General features: G+C 40.2%; 1 protein-coding gene and 1 long non-coding RNA gene across 2 annotated transcripts in view; one reads left to right on the forward strand and one right to left on the reverse strand.

Moving 5' to 3' along the window:
- Positions 1–13,367, forward strand: part of ERICH6 (glutamate rich 6) — a 34,814-nt gene extending 21,447 nt beyond the window's left edge. The window contains exons 11-14 of the mRNA XM_022582752.3: positions 2,268–2,353; positions 4,354–4,509; positions 6,943–7,171; positions 12,844–13,367. Of these exons, the coding sequence (XP_022438460.3) occupies positions 2,268–2,353; positions 4,354–4,509; positions 6,943–7,171; positions 12,844–13,107 (735 nt within the window). The 3' untranslated portion in view covers positions 13,108–13,367. The remainder of the gene's footprint in view (positions 1–2,267; positions 2,354–4,353; positions 4,510–6,942; positions 7,172–12,843) is intronic.
- The window catches only part of LOC149749412 (uncharacterized), a 46,355-nt gene extending 24,770 nt beyond the window's left edge, over positions 1–21,585 (reverse strand). The window contains exon 1 of the long non-coding RNA XR_016393117.1: positions 1,904–21,585. This is a non-coding gene — a long non-coding RNA (uncharacterized LOC149749412). The remainder of the gene's footprint in view (positions 1–1,903) is intronic.
- Between the last annotated feature and the right edge of the window lie 1,118 nt (positions 21,586–22,703).

Below are 22,703 nucleotides of genomic sequence, written 5' to 3' on the forward strand. Positions count from 1 at the left end.
GAATGTATTTTATATTTCATAAAAGTGAAAAGTGTATTATCTTTCAAAATAAATGGCAACATTTACATGAAAATTTAGATTGTTTAGCCCTAGGAATTCTTGTATGCATTTTATTACAATTCAAGATTAGGAAGAAACAGAATTCAACTGAAGCTTTAGTTCATTTTAAAACATTGTTGGGGGCTTCCCTGGTGGCACACTGGTTAAGAATCCGCCTGCCAATGCAGGGGACACGGGTTCGAGCCCTGGTTCGGGAAGATCCCACATGCCACGTAGCAACTAAGCCTGTGCGCCACAACTACTATACCTGCGCTCTAGAGTCCGCGAGCCACAACTACTGAAGCCCACGTGCCTAGAGCCCGTGCTCCGCAACAAGAGAAGCCACTGCAATGAGAAGCACACGCACTGCAACGAAGAGTAACCCCCGCTCGCCACAACTAGAGAAAGCCCGCCCGCAGCAATGAAGACCCAATGCAGCCAAAATAAGTTAATTTTTTAAAAAAGACATGTCTATAAAAAATAAAAAAATAAAACATTGTTGGCTACAAATTCATTCCCCTATTGAGTATTACATAGAAAGTAAAATAGTTAAGCTTAGAGGTACAACAAGGAATATCTCTTTGTATTTCTTTCTTCATCTTCCCATATTCCACTAGTGTTTTTCTCAAATGAACTTCAAGAGCAACCTTGAAAAGACACCAGATGCTGCAGCTTACACTGGAGTGTAAAGTCAGTTTATTGAAGTATAATTTATTGTAAAACTCACCTTCTTATATGTACAGCTCCATTAATTTTGACAGTTATGTAATCACCACTACAACCAGGACACAGAATATCTCCACTGTGCTAGGGCTGGGTTGTTTTTTTTTTAATCTTCTTTTGTTTTTATAACAATATGCATATAAAGTAAAAGTAGATAAATAAAAAATAAACCTGATTGAAAAATTGGCATAAGACCTGAATAGGCATTCTTTTAAAGAAGACATACAGATGGCCAATATCATTAATCATCAGGGAAATGCAAATTAAAACCACAATGAGAGATCACCTCACACCTGTCAGAATGGCTGTCATCCAAAAGAACACAAATAACAAATGTTGACAAGGATGTGGAGAAAAGGGAACCCTTGTGCACCGTTAGTGGGAATGTACATTGGTGTAGCCACTGTAGAAAACAGTATGGAGGTTCCTAAAAAACTAAAAATAGAACTACTGTATGACCCAGCAATTCCACTCTTGGGTGTATAACTGAAAAAAAATGAAAACACTAATTCGAAAAGATACACGCACTCCAATGTTCATAGCAGCATTTTTTACAGTAGCCAAGATATGGAAGCAACCTAAGTGTCCATCAACAGATAGATAAAGAAGATGTGGTGTGTGTGTGTGTATATATATATATATATATATATATATATATATACACACATATATAACACACATACACACATATGTATATGGGAATACTACTCAGCCATAAAAAAGAATGAAATTTTGCCATTTGCAACAACATGGATGGAGGGTATTTGGCTAAGTGAAATAAGTCGGAGAAAGACAAATACTGCATTATATCATTTATATGTAGAATCTAAAAGAAAACAAACTAATGAATATAACAAAAAAGAAAACAGACCCACAGACATGGAGAACAAACTACTATTTTCTAGTGGGGAGAGGGAAGTGGGGAGGGGCAAGATAGGGGTAGGGGTTTAAGAGGTACAAACTGCTATGTATAAGATAGATAAGCTACAAGGATATATTGTACAGCACAGAGAATATAGCCAATATTTTATAATAACTATAAATGAAGTATAACCTTTAAAAATTGTGACTCACTATGTTGTTCGCCTGAAACTTACATAACATTGCACATCAACTATACTTCAATTAAAAAAATACCTACCATATAAGTTCTTTTAAAGTGTTTGCTGTTATGATGATGACGATTACTTAAAATATCATTCTGACTGAAGCCTGAGCACTCTCTTCTATCTTGTTCTATTGAATAAAAATTGTTTTTAATTTTTTAAAAAAGACAAAAAACAGAAAACACTCTTCAGATAAGTAATGTCAGATTCCTGCCAGAAAGGTTTAATCAGGTTATGTGCAGGGGTTAGGGACAATCTTTAATGATTCCTAAGGATTGTTCCCTGTTGCTGATTCAGGATCAAAAATTTAAGTTAAGAAATGGTTTGTGTGAGTGTCTAGCAAGCAAAGAATGTCTGTTATCATCATGTAACTGTGCTTTTGTTTTCTACGGTGTATAGATCATGACAAATGAGCTCTTTGAAAAGCACTACAAACATGGGAGCAAGTTTCTGACTTCATTTCCAGACGGGACAACACAAATATTGTATCCTTTCTTTCAACAACTTATTTTCGTTAGCTTTATTTCTTCACAAAAAGAAAAAGAAAAAATGATTGAAAAATATGAAGAAAAAATAGTTATTACCAAATTCTACCATCCAGAGCAAAGCTGTTAACATCTTTTTATACATCTTGCCTTACTTTTTTCCTATGAGTAATTATATAATTCTTTAAAAATTAATTCTTCAACTATTTATATTTTGTAACTTGCACCCTTTACATAATATTATACAATAAATATTATACAATAAATACTCATAAATGTTATGAGTATATAATATGCAATAAATATAGAGATACAACACCATCTTTATAAGCACATGGCATTGCATCACAGTGATGTACTGTAATTCCTTTCATCTATCCCCTATCACTAATCAAAGGTGTTTTTACAATTTTTGGCTGTTTTATACAACAGCTACATGAACAGCTTTGTGCATACCTCGCTGCACACTTATCACTTACTTCCTTGAATTAAATACCTAGGGATAGAAATTCTGGGTAAGAAATTATGGGCATTTTAAAGGTTTAATAGATTTTGCCCCCCAGAAAATGTGTACCAGTTTACACATCCATGAGCAGCATGTTATTTTTTAATACAAAAATTCAATATCCATTTTATGGAACACTCAGTTATTGAGTGTTCAAGTTATTGATCACTTGAATTCTGCCTGATGATCAGACCATTTGCTATTTTGACGCAAAGGCCATTTAATATCTCAAGGAAAGTAAAACGAAACTATGAAATGAGAAGGACCTTTTGGTGAACTAAGGGCCTCATTTTGTAGGAGAAAGTCATTTTTAGTCATAGTTGCCTAAATGTTTAGTCAAACCCCACTAAGAAACCAGAAAAATGGCTTTCATGGCATAGGAAGTGTGATGAAGTTTTAGTTCCCTAGGCCCTTTGAGAAAGAGTGTAGGTTTTTTGTTTTAATTATATCAAAAAATTTTAAATAACTTCCCCAGCTTGTATCATTCGTTATCATTTCCTGCCCTGGCTTTAATTCGTTTTCACTCCTTTGAAGGCTATGGCTGATTTTCAAAATGATTCAGAATCAATTTTGTGTTTAATTCACCTCTGGACTTCCGATCAGCTGAGATAGGACTGAATATTAACAGTTAGTGAATTATCCTCAGTATATTTTATACTTTTTGATGCTATTGTAAGTGGAATTATTTTAATTTCATTTTCAAAATGTTCACTGCTAGTGTATAGAAATACAACTTATTTTTATATATTGATCTTTTAGCCTACAACCCTACTGAACTCTTTTGTTAGTTGTAACATTATTTTGTGGATTCCTTAGGATTTTCTATATACAAGAACATGTTATCTGCAAATAGAGATAGTTTTACTTCTTCCATTTCCAATCTGAATGTCTTCATTTCTTTTTCTTTCACAAAATTTTCCTGACTGGAACCTCCAGCGTGAGGTTGAACAGCAGTGGAAAGAGTGAACATTTTTGTTTAGTTCCTGATCTTAGGGGGAAAACACCTAGTCTTTAATCATTAAGTATGATGTTAGCTCTGGGGTTTTGTTAGATATTCTTTGTCAGGTTGAGGAGGCTCCCTTCTATTCCTAGTTCATTGAATCATTTACCATGAAAGGTATTGGATTTTGTCAGATGCTTTTTCTTCATCTATTGAGATGATCATCTGTTTTTTGCTCTTTATTCTATCAATATAGTATGTTTCATTAATTTATTTTAGATGGTAAACCAACCTTGCATTCCTGGGATAAACTCCACTTTGTCGTGGTACATAATCCTTTTAATATGTTGCTAGATTCCATTTGCTGGTATTTTTTGTTGAGGATTTTTGTGTCTCATAAATATATTTTGATCCACATAAAAAGCATGAAATTATCTTGTAATAACCCTCCCATTTTCAGAATGCTTTATAGTTTCAAAGGGCTCTCTTATAAATTGAATTTATTCCCAGTATGAAGACCATTAGCATAACTCAAATGACCTTATCCGATCTCAGCTACCCATCTGGAAACCTAGCCATCATCCGAGTGCCCAATAAGATAAATGGCTTCACTTGCATAGTCCAAGAAGACATGCCCACTAACCCTGCAATCCTGGCAGTGCTAGATTCTTCGGGTCGAAGTTCCTGCTATCATCCCAACGGAAATGTCTGGTAGGCTTCTATGTTCCTCCTGCTGTCATTTTGTTTCTCAGGTTTTGTGAAATTTTATTTTTCCTTTTATTTTTTCAACTTTATTGAGATATAATTGACATATACTGTGTAAGTTAAAAGTGTACAGCGTGTCGATTTGATACACTTATATGGTGCAAAATGATTACCTCTATAGCATTAGCTAACACAGGCAACATGTCACATAATTACCATTTATTTTTTGTGTTGAGAACATTTAAGATATACTCTCTTAGCAACTTTCAAGTTTATAATACAGTGTTAACTATGATCACTATGCTATACATTAGATCCCCAGATCTTATTCATCTTATAACTAGAAGGACAAAAATAGCTTTAAGAAGATTTATTTATATTAGTGGTCTTTAGACAGTAATGTTCAACTCAGATAAATTTTTGATTTATGTCATTCCATATGCTGCTTAGTGGAAAAATCCCAGGCAACTACATAAAACAAAGCTCATCATATTTTTTTCTATAAACAGAAAGAAAATATAAACTATACAATTTTAATATTAGAAAAACATCTCTAAATAAATTGTATGGCCATCCTAGGGATCTGAGATATGAACCCAGGCAGTCTCTCTAGATGCTATGCCCTGATAATGTTATCCTGGCTTCATCTATGGAAATAATTCGCAATGGACAGCTGCCATACTGTGTTGTTACTGTTTGAGATATATCCCTAACAAGTAGGCTTCCCATAGCCACAACCAACAATAATATACAAACAAAATCTCTAGAGAAATGAAGGTCCTAATGCCTTCGATCTACTAACTTACACACTCTGTGATTTCATATTATTTCATTTAGTCTGAGAAAGTGAAATTTGGGTTCTAACTTCAAATACAATTTAATCTTTTGAAGCTTTTCAGAAAGAGATATTCTCTCCCTTTAACTTATTTACAGGTATAACAATCTTATCTTGAGACACTCTGCCAATAATTGACAGAAATTTGAACACTCTGCCAGTACTTGAGAAAGTTAGGACACAGGGAGATATTTGTACTTTTAGTTCAAAGCAGTAGTCAATCCATTACCTCCAAGTCTATTGGAGACTTTCTGCTTATCCTTCGGGGTTCAGTAGCAGCTCTGCATCACATCTGGTGGGGCACTATATCAACTGTCACCAGATATTCACTGGCTTCTAGGATTTCTCCCTTTACCAGTAAAGACCTCCCAGCCACCGACTGAACTCCTGGGCCCACTGACATGACTCCTTGACACTCTCATAGCCCCTCTCGCTGCTTCTTGTGTAGCAAGCCCACCTCCCCTGCGGGACTGAAGTCCCTTGAAGGCACACCCTGCACCTTTGCCACTACATAACATTTATCTGTACATGGCATAGACTCAAAGAAAGTTTATTAAATAAACAATTTATCTAGATAATTTTAGCCAAATGTTATTTTCACCCACGTACCAAGATAAAACTAAATCTCCCTCCTCCCAGATACAAAGATAATCACCTCAATTTCTCAGTTGTACTTTTGTTATCAGATTACTGCCACTCATCAAAGCTGGGAAAATACAATGTGAGTTATCTTACTCTAGGGAGCCCTCCTGGCCAATTCATCTGGTTTAAAAAAAATAATTTATTATCAAATTAAGCCAGCTAAGTACCCAGAACTCTACCTATCCTCTCTCCTGGAGAAAGAGATGGTGACCCCAGATGGAAGAAAGTGAGAGGGTATGCAAAGGAGCTCATAGAGTAGGACGGCAGTCACTAGTGCCACTAGATCTCAGGTTGTGCAGGGCTACATCTGTAGGTAATGTGGTAAAATGTGGCATTAACAACTCTAAGAGATTGGGGAGGCCCTGCTGGCCTCAGTTCCCCCTTCTGCTCCATTACCAAACTCTTCTAAACCACAGTGATCTCAGAGATGATCCCTGAGCCTCTCCTGCCCACACTGGCCCTGATGAGAGGCCTCCTAGAAGGACTCCTGGCCCCAGTTGCTGGGCACTGTTAGGAAACAGGTCTCTGTACTGAGGCCAATTTGGCCTTTCCCAGAACTTACACTCACTGATCTTCATTTTGACACAGGGAAAATCTAAGTACGAGTCTTCTCCCCTCTTCCATGTAGAGCCTGCTCTCCTGTATTTCTTCTTATCCAAACTAACCTTCTGTGCTCCCTCTTCATCCTCCCCAGCACATCATTTTCCAGATCCCTTTACCATCCCGGTTCCAGCCTTTGGACCCATTTTGGTTTATTACTACATCTTAAACCATACCCAGTACTTCAAACTAGTATAGAATTCGGTCACAGTATTATTGCTCCTAAGATTACCTGAGGTTTTCCACTATTCATATGCTATTGGCTAGTATAAACTGCTATTCCCTTTGGTTAGCAAGTGAGCAGGCTAATTCAAGGTTGAATTATAATGTAACTGTTTATTTTTAATTTCCTTTCTGCCCAGGGTATACATCAATATCTTGGGCGGTCAATGTTCAGATCAAGCTGGCAACAGAGTAAGGGCTTGGAATTGGTCAAGTTCCGTCACTTCCTCACCCTTCGTTTCATTTAAACCTGTCTTTCTGGCTTTGAACCGTTATGTTGGAATCCGCATCTTAGAACAAGACAAGATTTCAATCACTTTTCTAGCAATGGGCCAACAGGCAAGAATCAGTGTTGGAACCAAAGTGAAGGTAGGTACATTTTTATAAACAGTTGAAAGCATTTAGAATAATAAGAGTAAAGCAATGTTTGTTAGTGTTATTACTGATAGATTATAGTTGTGTGTAATCCACTGTGCACTACTGTGAATTCTGGAGTTCAATGAAAAAACATATAGTGAAAGTTTCGTATGGAATTGAGACAACCTTACTGTTTTTTCTTCCTCAGAAATTCCTTTTAGTTCAGACTTGATTCCAAATAACATTTACTGAGTGTTTACTCTCTGACTGAGGTAGTGCAGCTTTGGGGGTTTGGTTTTGGGACTTTGTATTGGGTTTGCTTTTCTCTGTGCTCTAGCAGAAAGCACCTGGCTGAGTCAGGAGACCTGGGTTCTGACCATGTTCAAGACCCAGCACGAGCCCCATCTCCTTGGAAACACTTCCCAGATCTCCTAGCCCTTTGTCCAATCAGGGTCGAAAATGTCCTTCTCTGGGTTGTCCGTGTACTCACCTCTGTCCCTGCACTTGCTGAACCATGTGCCTTACTTGCCTTCATGGCTGTCTTTCCTACTGGATGGTGAGCTCCTGCAGGACAGAATCTGTCTTACTGATTCCTTTATCCTGCCCGGGGCATGGCCCAGAGTACACTCTCAGTGACCAGAAATGCTGCACAACGGTTAAGAACACAGACTTCGGGTTACAGAGACGTAGTTTCAAACCTCAGCTCTGCCACTTAGCTAAGTGGCTGAACTTGAATTTCAGTTCCCTCCTCTACAAAATGGGGATAATGATTCCTCTCTTACAGATTGCTGTGAAGATTCAATGAGAATGCAAAGTACTTAGCATGGTGCTTGGAACTGACTAAGTACTTAGCAAATGATAGCTCAGTAGAGATGTAGAGTTTGTCAGTTATACCTCAGTAAAGCTGAAATATATATAGGCATGTAGAGAAAGATATAAATAGAGATCTATGTCACATATAGAGCATATATAGTATGTGACTTTGAATAAGTCCCCTAAACTCTGAGGACCTTGTTTCATCAATTATTCAAGGAAGAGATTGTTCCAAACTTCAAAGATATCTTCATCTTCTAAAAAGTCTATACGTTTAATCGAGTGGAAATATGACTACAGGATTCCACACAGGCAGGGATATTTCATAAACACCAAACAAAAAGGAGACTTCAGATTCAGCCAACATGGAGCAAGGGTCTACAATGTGCTAAGCACTATTTGAGCTACTTCCAGTCAGTCTAGCTACTGCAGTCAGCTGTCAGGCTGCAAACAAGCTTCTTCCTTGGTTAGAAATTTACAAGACAGTCTTTTTTTGGTTCATTACATTCATGGTAAATATGCATTTTTACCAAAAATGTCAAAAATGCTCTCTCTCTTTCTCCTCACCTCCCTCCTTCGAAATGAATTTTAATCAGAAAAGAGAGTTGGTGCAAAAGAAAGAATTTGATGTTAAAAATGACTGCTTTTCTCATCATCCTCATGAACACCCTTTCATTTTTTTAAAATTCCAAAAGTGATATGTGGATACATTCTCATATTTGAAGATTCAAATAATATAGAAATATAGAGAGTAAAAAAATGAGATACCCCCCTTCATCCTTTCTTCTATTCTAATTCTCTTCCCAAAGGTAATCACCACTGAAAATTTGGTGTGTACTTCTCTTTCCTATGTACTTATAAATTATTCACATACATCTTTTTAAAATAAAAATTGGATCAGACTACACTGATTGTATTATTAGGCTTGCTCTATTTGTTTTTGTTTTCCATTTAACATGTGTTACAGATCCTTTCATGTCTACATATCCAAGCATATTTGTCTATTCTGTTGCTACGTAATATTTCATATGTACTATAGTTAATTTATGTTGAATCTAATGTCTTCTCAGTGGCATTGGGCACAGTTGCTCACTTCCTCCTCCTAGAAGAATTTCCTCCCTTGCTTCCAGGACCTACTCTCCCTTGATTTTACTTCTACCTCAAGGGCTACTCCTCATTTTTCTTTGCCTATTTTCTTCACCCCCGCCTTTTTCTAAATATTGAGGGGCTCCAGGGCTTGTCGTTGGGCTCATCTTTTCTCTAGCTATACTCACTCCCTAGGTGATCCCATCAGTTTTCTGTCCTGAAATACCATCTGCTTGCTGATGACCCCTCCATTTATCTCCACGTGGATCTCCCAGGAACTCTAAACTTGCAGATCTGATTCCAACCCTCCATCTCCATCTGGTGTCTAAAGGGCATTAGAAACTTCACAGAGCAAAATGACATTTGAAAGCGTGCTCTACCTTGGGTCTTCTCCATCTTAGGAAATGGCAACTGCTTTCTTTCAGTTGCTCAGACCCAAAACTTCGGGGTTGCTACCCTCCTCTCTGTTTCACAACCCCACACCTTTCATCTGCAAGTCCTATAAACTCTACCGCCAACATATCTCCAGACTCTAACACTCCTGGCATCCTTCAAGACTACCACCCTCATCTGCCTCATGTACCTAATCCATCTCTTGTTTAAATTATTACAGTAGCCTCCTCCTAAGTCTCCCTGCTTCCGGTCTTCCCAAAGTCAATTCTGCCATGATAGTGGAGGTGATATTTTGAAAACAAAAGTCTGGTCAAAACTGGAGACTTCTAACCTTACTCAGAGTAAAAGCCAAGATCCTATAACTGCAATACTGTATGTGATCTGGACTTCCTTCTATTAACATTCCCTCTGTAGTCCTCTTTTCCTACCCACTCTGTTTCAGCCACCCTGGCCTTTTTGCTGTTGCTAGACAATAGTGGAGGTGATATTTTGAAAACAAAAGTCTGGTCAAAACTGGAGACCTCTAACCTTACTCAGAGTAAAAGCCAAGATCCTATAACTGCAATACTGTATGTGATCTGGACTTCCTTCTATTAACATTCCCTCTGTAGTCCTCTTTTCCTACCCACTCTGTTTCAGCCACCCTGGCCTTTTTGCTGTTGCTAGACAATAGTGGAGGTGATATTTTGAAAACAAAAGTCTGGTCAAAACTGGAGACCTCTAACCTTACTCAGAGTAAAAGCCAAGATCCTATAACTGCAATACTGTATGTGATCTGGACTTCCTTCTATTAACATTCCCTCTGTAGTCCTCTTTTCCTACCCACTCTGTTTCAGCCACCCTGGCCTTTTTGCTATTGCTAGACAATACCAGGCATGTCGCTGCCACAGGGCTTTTGCACTCGCTATTCACTCAACTTAAAATATTCCTCCCCCATTTAGCACATAGCTGCTGCACTTCCCTCAGGTTTCTGCTCTCGGAGTCCTTTCCTGACCACCCCGTGTAAACTCGCACGACCCCCACCCCTACCCTGGCCCTCTGAGTGCCCCTTTGGGCATATATATATGCCACAGGTTCTAATATGTAGGGCTCCCATTTTCTTTCACCTCTTTCACCTTTATGATTTGTATTCTGATTTCCTCAACTCAGTAGTTATTGAATTTTCAAATAGAGTTCTTAAATTTGCTATCTTTTTCTTATTAACTTCTAAAATGGTCAAGGAATATGGCTTGCATTTTTTCCCTGCTGTTTAAAATGTACTGATATTTTCTTGGTGGTTGATGACATAACTTAGGACTGTTCCATGTATATTTGACCCCCCCAAAAGGTTTACTAGCACAAAACTGTGTATGTCTAAATGTTCTATTTACACTTCTCTCTATATCCTTTTCTTTTTATTATGGTTCATTTATTTCTGAGAGATGTATGAATGTCTCCCAATATGACTGAATTAGTACATTTTTCCTACAATTTCTATCAGGTTTTGCTTTATCTGTCTTGAAGCTCTATGGTTAGGAAATTAAAGGTGTTGACAGTCTTCATGGTGAGTTATACTTTTCACCCCTGGGCCACCTCACTTATTTGCCTTTCATCTGTACCCATTACATGACTCAGCATATCACTGAGGGTTTTTGTTTCTATTTTGACAAAAAATTTTAATGTCATCAATATGTATTATTCCCAGTTTCCCTCTTAATGGTCTTTGCCTTAAATGCTACTTCATATGATGTTAAATTGCTACACCTGCTTTCTTTTAGTTTGCACCGGCTTCATACATCTTTTTTTCATCCTTTGATTTGCAACCTTTTTATGTAGTTTTGAGTTAGATGTGTCCCTGCAAACACATCTAACTTTTGTTGCTTTCCTCAACCTAACAGACTTGATCTTTTAATACGTTATATTTTAATGGTTATTCTAAAATTAACGTATCTTTTTTTCTATATGCATAGAACTAAGTTCCAAATCCTCTAGTTATTTTCCTTGACAATTCTCCCAAATCCCTCAGAAAATATTAACTATACACACACACACACACACACACACACACACATATATATGTATATATATATTCTAAGGTCTGTTTCCCTGAATATTAGCATCTCTGACAGGTAAATCTGGTGTCTCTCATTGAGAAGCCCTGTTTTCCTGCATGTTCTCCTTACCGAAGTGTCCTTCTGCTAACTGTGGAGGAGTGGCATGTGCTGCTGAGGGGTGGAAGGCGAGCTCCAGCGCCAGGCTTCCAGCCTCAGCCTGTGGGCACCGCGGCTCAACACAAAGGGGAGGCCAGGGGACCATGGCAATATTTACCTCAAGGCCTCTCCTCCTCCCATTGCTGTTGACTTTGACCTCAGAACGTGTGTGTTTGGGATTAGTGGTTCCATCTGGTCATTTATCTCTCTACGGATGTGGTCCCAGCTGCTTCTTGATTTTCAGGAATTCCTTAAGATTATTCCTGCTGATAAAAAAAATTTTCCTATTTCCTATTGATTTACTCTCTGAAAATGTTTTCTGCCATTTTATGGGATTTGGGATCGAAGGAAAACTAAAAATGGAGATCCATCCTCATTACTCAGGCATCTCATCCTCCTTCCCCCCTCCCTCCCTCCTTCTTCCCTTCCTCCTTCCTCCCTTCCAAAGGGGGGAGGGATAAAAATGCAGGAAGATGCTGCCAGTTCTCACGTCTCTAGCAGGTAAGAGGTCACTCAGCTTTGCAGGAGGTAGTAGGTGGGCTTGCATTTAGCCCCGCCCCGCCCCGCCCCGCCGAGGCTATGCAGCCCTCCTGCGCTGCCTCAGAAGCCGCAGCTGGGAAACACCTCAGGCGAGGCTGCCCTAACAGACACTTGACCTTCCCGCAGCTGCGAGGAGACAGCATCAGCCTGAATCACTCAAGGCCGTAAGGAAGTGGGGAGGGTGGAGGGCAAGGAGGGTCGTGTGGAAGGGCCTCCTGGAGATTGGGGCGCGCTTTAGAAGGAAAGGTGCCTTAGTCATCCCGGCTCCTTCTGGAAAGCCCAGCTCAGGGCTTTCCCAGCCTCTAGGCCCGCACCCACCACGCTCTCCGCACTGGGCGTGTCCCAGGGACGGGGTGCCTGCAGCATCTCTGTGCTTCCCCCAGCAGATGCCGGTAAATGACTTGAATACATTGTAAGCATTTGAAAGAAAGTATCCCATTTCTATGTGGTCTGGCCTGCTGTAGTCTCTCATATCTCCAGAGCACCTCAACTCATTCCTGTTCGGACTAGAATTAACACCACTGCCCCTATTTATAGATAATTAGACTCAAGAGGGAATCCAGCCCCAGATTAGTGTCACCTCTCGCCTCCTCCCACCTCCTGCTTCAGCAGTCACCATTTCCACCCTGGACTCTGAGCTTCCCTTCTCTCTTTCCTGAAAAGCTACCAAACCCTAAAGAGATTCCAGCACTCCGACACCTGAACGGGGACGACCTTCTTCTGCTGGCCAGTTTAATAAAGATCCGACGCCTGTTTCATAAACTGGAAGGATGTGTGAATTTCCCCTCCAGCCAGGTTTGGGAAAAATTAAAGCAACCTTCCTACCTTTCTTCACTTTCTCTAAAACTAATTGCCCTTTGTCACAATTCTGGTATGAAGCAAGATACAATAACAACAATAGCAGCTTTGATAAATGAAAAGATTTAACGACAGTGATGGTGCTTTCCTTTGTTTTCTTGAGTTTCTCCGGAAGGGGGTGTCGGAGATTTCAAGAAGTGTATAAAACGACTAGGAAATACCAAGGAATGTGCTTTATTACAAATTTAGAGCACATCCAGAGTCATCACTGGTTTGCATTCTTGGTGGGAAAACTAACAACTCACTCTGAGGACAGCAGAGAACAAGCAAGTCTGCCAAAGTGCCCCTATCAGCCAGAGTTCCATCAGGAAAACCGAAAGCAGGGAGGGAGCAGGTGCTTCCACAACCTTCCCCTTCCTAAAGGCTGGGAAAGTGAAGGTCAAGGAACTGCCCTTAGGTCTCTGGGGAAATGAGGTAATCTCAGGAAGCCAAGAAGCCAACAGCACCAAGGAAGAGCTGCAGCCTCACATCCCCGCCGGTGCAAGACAAACAGCTACCCCCCTCCCCAAGTCCACCCTCCTGCCAGAGGTGAAGGATGGCTGCTGCTTCTCTCCCGCCTCCCACACCTCAGGCAGCTGCTTCCCCCTGGGGAAACATAATGGTTCCCACCGGCAAAGGGTTATGGAACAGTATGTATCTCCCCTTCTGAGGGGAGGGAGGAGAGATGTTGCTGGATCTGCAATGATGGCCCAGCACAGCATCCTCTGCTCAGTGATGAAGATGCTTCAGAGCAGAAAGCAGAGTTTAGAGTCGGATGTGGAGAACCCTAAAGACTGGACCGCCCAACCCTGCCCTCTCCTGAACTTCTGTGACTTCTCAGTTCCCTATTCTTTGGGAGAGGGAGGAATGTAGTTGGAGGGGCCATTCCTTATAGTGAATAACGCATTTGGTGCTAAGGTGTAGCAAGAGAGATTAAGCCTATCCACCGGTGATTGATCAGTTAGCGTGAGGTACTAAATCATACTGTTTTCCTACTAAAAGCCCGCTGAGGAAGCATGGGGAGGAGAAGGAAGGGACAGGAAGAGTGGAAGGATGCTGTGTCCCAGGGAGGGCTGAGTGCTGGGCAGCACGAAGCAGGTGAGCTACTGGGAGACTAGGGGCTGGTCTTGGTATTAATCCATTCACCACCTTTTTGTTTAAAGCTGCCTTTAACAAATTTACGGTTACCAAAGGGGGAAGCGGGTGGGGGAGGGATGAATTAGGAGTTTGGAATTAGTAGATACAAACTACTATGTACAAAACAGATAAACAACAGGGCCCCACTGTATAGCACAGGGAACTATATTCAATATCCTGTAATAAACCATAATGGAAAATATGAAAAAGAAAATATGTATGTATAACCGAATCACTTTGCTATACACCAGAAACTAACACAACATTGTGAATCAACTATACTTCAATTTAAAATAAAAATTTTTTTAAAGCTGCCTTTAGGGGACTTGTCTGGTGTCACAGGGTTAAGAATCTGCCTTCCAATGCAGGGGACACGGGTTCGATCCCTGGTCAGGAACTAGATTCCACATGCATGCCACAACTAAGGGACCCACAGGCCGCAACTAAGGAGCACGTGCCACCAACTAAAGGAGCCAGAGAGCCACAACTAAGGAGCCCACCTGCTGCAACTAAGACCAGGCGCAACCAAAATTTAAAAATTAAAATAGAAAAAAAAAATTTTTAAAGCTGCCTTTGGGCTTCCCTGGTGGTGCAGTGGTTGGGAGTCCGCCTGCCAATGCAGGGGACACGGGTTGGAGCCCTGGTCCGGGAGGATCCCACATGCCGCGGAGCAACTAAGCCCGCGTGCCACAACTATTGAAGCCTGTGCGCCTGGAGCCCGTGCTCCGCAACAGGAGAGGCCACCGCCATGAGAGGCCCATGCACCACGGTGAAGAGTGGCCCACGCTCGCCCCAACCAGAGAAAGCCCGTGCACAGCAATGAAGACCCAGTGCAGCCAAAAATAAAATAATTTTTTTTTAAAAAGCTGCTTTTAATTATCTTACTTTTTAGGAACTGTGTCAACACTGAGAATTCAATTTTCTTATTTTTTCATTTCCATTCTTGCTAATCTCCACTGCTTTCTGAAAAAGAGGTTCCGAGGCTTACGTCTTGATCAATGCTAAATGTCTCTTTCTCTTTCTTATTTTTGCCTTTTGCCTCTTCCTTTTCACTGATAAGTGAAATTTTATTTTCTATAAAGTGAGACAGAAATATTGAGCTAATATGTTTCAATATAGCTCTGAAAAATAGCATATAACAGTATAACATGTAACAATCACAACAAAGCCTTAACTGGATCTGTTTTTGTACATCATTAAACACTATTTTTGGGTGTGCTGAGCCCTAGTGGATACTGAATAAGGCCTTGATTAACTGGAGATTGGCAGGATAATGAGACAACATCTTTCAACAATTTTGCTTCATGTTTAATAATAAAATGTTATTTAATTATTTAAAATAATGTATGTGTAATAAAGCAATTTATGCTGCTTCTTTAAAATGTATTAAAAATGAAAATGTTTACATCTACTCCTAGCTATCTTTCACGGTCATATTTCAAGGCAACTGTATTTACTGAAGGGACTGAGTTGTTAAAAATAACAATAATGATAAATTTTATTTTGAGTATCTATGTATACCAAAAGTGCATTGGGATATGCCACAGATTTTATTTATCATTGTCCATTTTTCCACTTCTCTGTTTCAGGTAATCTTGGTTTTGAATAATCTATTCTGTTAATTCATGGGGTGTTTTTTTTTTTTCTCATTTTTCACAATAAAAACCTCTTCAAAAAATTAATCTCGTCTAGGAAACCATAAACAAAACAAAAAGACAACCTACTGACTGGGAGAAAATATTTGCAAATGATGTGCCTAACAAGTGCTTAATTTCCAAAATATACAAACAGCTCATGCAGTTCAATATCAAAAAAACAAACAACCCAATCAAAAAATGGGCAGAAGACCTAAAGAGACATTTCTCCAAAGATGATATACATTGCCAACAAACACATGAAAGGATGCTCAACATCATTAATCATTAGAGAAATGCAAATCAAAACTACAATGAGGTGTCACCTCACACGGGTCACAAATAGTAAGTCCACAAATAATAAATGCTGCTGAAGAGGGTGTGGCGAAAAGGGAACCCTCTTACACTGTTGGTGGGAATGCAAATTGGTGCAGCCACTATGGAGGACAGTATGGAGGTTCTTTAAAAAACGAAAAATAGAGTTACCATATGATCCAACAATCCCACTCCTGGGCATGTATCTGCAAAAGACAAAAACTCTAACTTGAAAAGATAAATGCACCTCAGTGTTCACAGCAGCACTATTTACAATAGCCCAAGACATGGAAGCAACCTAAGTGTCCATCAACAGGTGAATGGATAAAGAGGATGTGGTACACATATACAATGGAATATTACTCGTCCATAAAAAAGAATGAAGTAATGCCATTTGCAGCAATGTGTATGGACCTAGAGATTATCATACTAAGTAAAGTAAGTCAGACAGAGAAAGACAAATATCATATGGTATCACTTATATGTGGGATCTAAAAAATAGTACAAATGAGCTTATTTACAAAACAGAAACAAACTCACAGACATAGAAAATAAACTTATGATTACCAAAGGGAAAGGGGATGGAGGGATTAACAGAAACACACTACCATATAAAAAAATAAACAAGGATTTACTGAATAGCACAAGGAACTATATTCAGTATCTTGTAATAACCTATAATGGAAAAGAATTTTTAAAAAGTATACACTTAAATATATAGATATGTATAACCGAATCACTTTGTACCTGAAACTTAACACAATATTGTAAATCAACTATACTTCAATGAAAGAAAAATTAAACTCTTCTAGCCATACACCTGAAAACTAACACAATACACCTGCAATTAACACAATATTGTAAATCAACTATATTTCAATAAAAGAAAAAAAATTAAACTCTTCTAGCCATAAAGTTGTCATATAGTAATATTGCATAAATTGAGGGAGAAGAAAACACTCTAAATGTGTAGGTTTTTCCAGATGTAAATTTCAAAAGAATTATTGATATACTTAAAGCTTAAAGTAGGACTACAAATCCTTGTCTCCATTTATTCCTGATCTCAGGATTTTCACTTTTTTATTTTGTTCATGCATATTTTACATTTTATGTGTACCATTTTGAACAGATAAAATGATCATCTTTGAGAAGATACATATATGCACTTCAATGTAACTGATAAGAAATGAAAACTTTCTGCTTCAGGTAAAGCTGGCAGCAAAGCATGTCAGCAAAGCCTTGGAGAACTGAGACGTAAGAGCACATCCAGTGTATGGGCCTCTGCGCAGTTCTAATAGTGTGTGAGCAATATACACCAAAGTGAGTTTCATTGGTAGCTATTCCTGCTAATAAAAGTCATACCAGGGAATTCCCTGGAGGTCCAGTGGTTGCAACTCCACGCTTTCACTGCCTAGAGGTCTGATAATAAATAAAATTAATTTTAAAAAATAGATTATAGACATAGGTCACATAGACTAAAAATTAACAGGAACTGGAGGCTGATATCAGAGTGAATGATTTAATTATTGCTATGACATAAGCTATATTGATAAGTACTGACAACAGCAAAAGTATCTTTGTACTATACAGACATATTTGTCTTTCACGGACAGAGAATGGATAGAAAATGCCGTGCACATACAAAACACATCCACGTAATTTCCATAAGCACACTTTTTTTTTTGCAGAGTTTATTAGTTATCAGTCCTAATACAGATGAAGTTGTGAAGTATGAATCAACTTCTGCTTCATTAAACTACAAAGAAAAGGTTTAAAATAAATTACCTTCTAGTGAATGGTCCTTGGCCCTCCAGAAGGAAACGAAGCAATCCATCTAGAGCAGTGATCTTCACTTTTCCCTTCTCAAGCCCTTAAAAAAATTTTTTTAATGCATGTTCTCCCTTGTACATTTTTCAGTTGACATCTATAATGATTCATCACAAGTTTAAGCAATTGCAAAGAATCTAATTTCCAATGTATTATAAATCTTAACATTTTGAAATAAAACATTACTTTCTGAAATGAATCCAGTGGAATCTAAATACCATAGCAATATGATACCCGTCATTATCCATTAAAAATATATGATTTTTTAAAATTTTTATTTATTTTTTTGGCTGCATTGGGTCTTCGTTGCTGCGTGCAGGCTTTCTCTAGTTGCGGCAAGCAGAGGCTACTCTTCGTTGCGATGCACGGGCTTCTCATTGAGGTGGCCTCTCTTGTTGCACAGCACAGGCTCTAGGCGTGTGGGCTTCAGTAGTTGTGGCAGGTGGGCTCGGTAGTTGTGGCTCGGGGGGCTCTAGAACGCAGGCTCAGTAGTTGTGGCGCTCGGGCTTAGTTGCTCCGCAGCATGTGGAATCTTCCTGGACCAGGGCTCAAACCCGTGTCCCCTGCATTGGCAGGCTAATTCTTAACCACTGCGCCACCAGGGAAGTCCCTGAACTAACTCTTCTTAACATCATGCTTTTTTTTTTCTTTTTGAACTTACACTTTCACCCTACTTCCTTCAAAGAAGTTTATTGGACTGTGATATATTTTTATGCTTGAAGATCTACTACTGATCATCTGCTCATACTTCTTGACTACAAAAGTATTTTATTTTATTTTAAAAAATTTTAAACTTCACTTCTTATGATCTTAAGGCTGTGTTCAAAAAAATTATTTTGATTGAGTTAACATTACCATTACTGGTAGCACATAATTGATCAAAACAACATGACAAATTTTAATTGAAAGTAAAATTTTAGTGGAAATTTATGACTCACCCTTTTAAAATTTGATTTAAAGCAAAGAACTGCAAACCCCTTGACAGTGATCTTCAAACTGGCGGCTGTCAATTAATACACAGGCCCCAACCACTAGGACCTAAGGTGACAAAAGAAAATTCTTCCTCCCAACAGTGTTTGTGCGTTTATGTGTAGTAGTATCTGTTTCGTGACCAAGAACCATCTCCATTTTGCACCTCATATGGTGGGGAAACTGGACAAAGCATATTTGGGGTGTCAATTCTACCCTGGATATTCAGCTAAAGCTGATCCCCTGGGGAATCCTTCACCCCTGGGTGTCCTCATATCCCCAGTTTAAAGATCACTATTCTCACCATTTCAGTATATATTTAAAACTTTTCACGTAAGTGGAAAAACCACAACATACATATAAAATATACATATATTTTATATTTATATATACACATACACATATTTTATATTTATACACACACAGACACACACACACCTCAGATGGCTGGCTCCACCATCTGATTCTAAATTTAAGTTGGTCTAGGATGGAGATGGGCTTCAGTAGTTTTTTAAAGCTCCCCAGCTGATTCTAAAGTGCAGCTGAGGCTGATAATGACTGGATTAGGGCTAAAAGAAGGAGGAAAAAAAATTCCCTAAAAGCATCATAATCAGTGCAGACTCCTGCCTGCACTCAGCAGGGCCTGCTTTTTTTTTGTTTGTTTTTTCCTTTTGTACTGGAAGGAAAAACCATCACCTCCACCATGAAGAACTCTGGGACACGGTATTGTCTGGGAACTCGGGGACAGGGAAAGGGTTCTTCCCTGTAAAGCATACTGTCTCATGCAGAGATCAAACTGACAGTATTCAGACTCAAAGGAAACGTGTTTTTTTTTAAAACCAAATTTTTACAAGAAATTCAATGCATCCATTTTAAGTGTAGTGTCCTTATCTTCTGTATGGAGGGCTTCCTCTTCCTCTATAGGCAATGTGTCTTGTTTTCCTCCGGCTGCTTTATAAGGTTTTTCTCTTTATTATTGGTTTTCAGCAGATAGGAAAACAACAGAAAAAAAATCAATAAACCAAAAGTTTTTTCTTTGAAAATATCAACAAAATTGACAAGCCTTTAGACCGGCCAAGGGAAAAAAGAGAAAAGACTCAAATTACCTAAAACAGGAACAAAAGAGGAGACATGAAACTTACAGATATGAAAAGGATTATAAGCGAATACTATGGACTATACTAACAAAATAAATAAAATGCACAAATTCCCAGGAATACACAAAATACTGAAACTGATATAAGAAGAAATGGAAAATATGACTTGGCCTATAAGATATAAAATTAGTAATTTTTAAATTTCCACAAAGAAAAGCTGAGGCCCAGATGGCTTCACTAGTGAATTTTACCAAACATCCAGAAAAGAAATGATATAAATTCTTCACAAATTGTTCTGAAAAACAGAAGAGGAGCAGACACCTCCCAACACATTCTATGAGGCCAGTATTACCCTGATACCAAATCAAAGATAGCACAAGAAAAGAAACTAAAGATCTATATTGCTTATGAATATTGATGCAAAAACTCTCAATAAATACTAGCAAACCAAATCTAGTAACATATAAATAAGATTATATACACCACACCACGGCCACATGAAATTTATCCCAGGAATATGAGGTTGGTTTAACATCTGGAAATCAGACGGCTTGAAGATGGCGGAAGAGTAAGACGCGGAGATCGCCTTCCTCCCCACGGATACACCAGAAATACATGTACACGTGGAACAACTCCTACAGAACACCTACTGAAGGCTAGCAGAAGATCTCAGACCTCCCAAAAGGCAAGAAACTCCCCACGTACCTGGGTAGGGCAAAAGAAAAAAAGAAAAAACAGAGACAAAAGAATAAGGACGGCACCTGCACCAGTGGGAGGGAGCTGTGAAGGAGGAAAAGTTTCCACACACTAGGAAGCCCCTTCGCGGGCGGAGACTGCGGGAGGCGGAGGGGGGAGCTTCGGAACCGTGGAGGAGTGCACAGCGACAGGTGCGGAGGGCAAAGCGGGGAGATTCCCGCACAGAGGATCGGTGCCGACCGGCACTCACCAGCCCGGGAGGCTTGTCTGCTCACCCGCCGGGGCGGGCGGGGCTGCGAGCTGAGACTCGGGTTTCGGTTTTGGACAGAGCGCAGGGAGAGGACTGGGGTTGGCGGCGTGAACATAGCCTGAAGGGATTAGTGCACCACGGCTAGCCGGCAGAGAGTCCGGGGAAAAGTCTGCACCTGCCGAAGAGGCAAGAGACTTTTTCTTCCCTCTGTTTCCTGGTGCGCGAGAAGAGGGGTTTAAGAGCGCTGCTTAAAGGAACTCCAGAGACGGGTGCGAGCCGCGGCTAAAAGCGCGAACCCCAGAGACGGGCGCGAGCCGCGGCTAAAAGCGCGGACCCCAGAGACGGGCGCGAGCCGCGGCTAAAAGCACGGACCCCAGAGACGGGCGCGAGCCGCGGCTAAAAGCGCGGACCCCAGAGACGGGCGGGAGACGCTAAGGCTGCTGCTGCCGCCACCAAGGGGCCTGTGTGCGAGCACAGGTCACTCTCCACACCCCTCTTCCACGGAGCCTGTGCAGCCCGCCACTGCCAAGTTCCCGGGATCCAGGGACAACTTCCCCGGGAGAACGCGCGGCGGGCCTCAGGCTGGAGCAACGTCACGCCGCCTCTGACGCCGCAGGCCCGCCCCGCACGCAGTGCCCCTCCCCCCCCCCCCCCCCCCCCGGCCTGAGTGAGCCGGAGCCCCCGAATCAGCGGCTCCTTTAACCCCGTCCTGTCTGAGCAAAGGGCAGACGCCCTCCAGCGACCTACACGCAGAGGCAGGGCCAAGTCCAAAGCTGAGCTCCTGTGAGCTGTGATAACAGGGAGGAGAGGGGGAAATTTCTCCCAGCAGCCTCAGAAGCGGCGGATTAAAGCTCCACAATCAACTTGATATACCCTGCATCTGTGGAATACCTGAATAGACAAGGAATGATCCCAAATTGAAGAGGTGGACTTTAGGAGCGAGATCTATGATTTTTTTCCCTTTTCCTCTTTTTGTGAATGTGTACGTGTATGCTTCTGTGTGAGATCTTGTCTGTATACTCTTGCTTCCACCATTTGTCCTAGGGCTCTATCCGACCATGGTTTTTTTAAAAATTTTTTTCTTAATACTTTTAATTGTAATAGCTTTATTATACTTTACCTTCGTTCTTTCTTTCTTTCCTTCCTTCCTTCCCTCCTTTAGACAACGAATCACCCCAAATTGAGGAGGTGGCCTCTGAGAGTAAGATTTATGATTTTTCCCCCTTTACCTCTTTTTGTGAGGGTGTATGTGTATGCTTCTGTGTAAGATTTTCTCTGTATAGCTTTGCTTCCAACATTCGTCCTAAGGTTCTATCCGTCTTTTTTTTTTAATATTTTTTAATTCAATAACTATATTATACTTTATTTTATTTTTACTGTATCTTCTTTCTTTCTGTCTTTTATCCTTCTTTCCCTCCTTCCTTCCTTCCTCCCTCCCTCCCTCCTTTCTTTCCTTCTTTGCTTCTTTCTTCCTTCCTTCCTTTCCTCCTTTCCTTCTTTCTTTCCTCATACTTCTACTAATTCTCTCTACTTTTTCTCCCTTTTACTCTGAGCCGTGTGGATGAAAGGCTCTTGGTGCTCCAGCCAGGAGTCAGGGCTCTGCCTCAGGTAGGAGAGCCAACTTCAGGTCACTGGTCAACAAGAGACCTCCCAGCTCCACATAATCTTAAACAGCGGAAATCTCCCAGAGACCTCCATCTTAACACCAGCACCCAGCTTCACTCAACGACCAGCAAGCCACAGTGCTGGACAACCTATGCC

The sequence above is a fragment of the Delphinapterus leucas genome, chromosome 4, assembly GCF_059928025.1.
Source record: "Delphinapterus leucas isolate spDelLeu-1000000601 "Yukka" chromosome 4, BTC_Dleu_Yukka2, whole genome shotgun sequence".
Classification (NCBI taxonomy): Eukaryota; Metazoa; Chordata; class Mammalia; order Artiodactyla; family Monodontidae; genus Delphinapterus; species Delphinapterus leucas.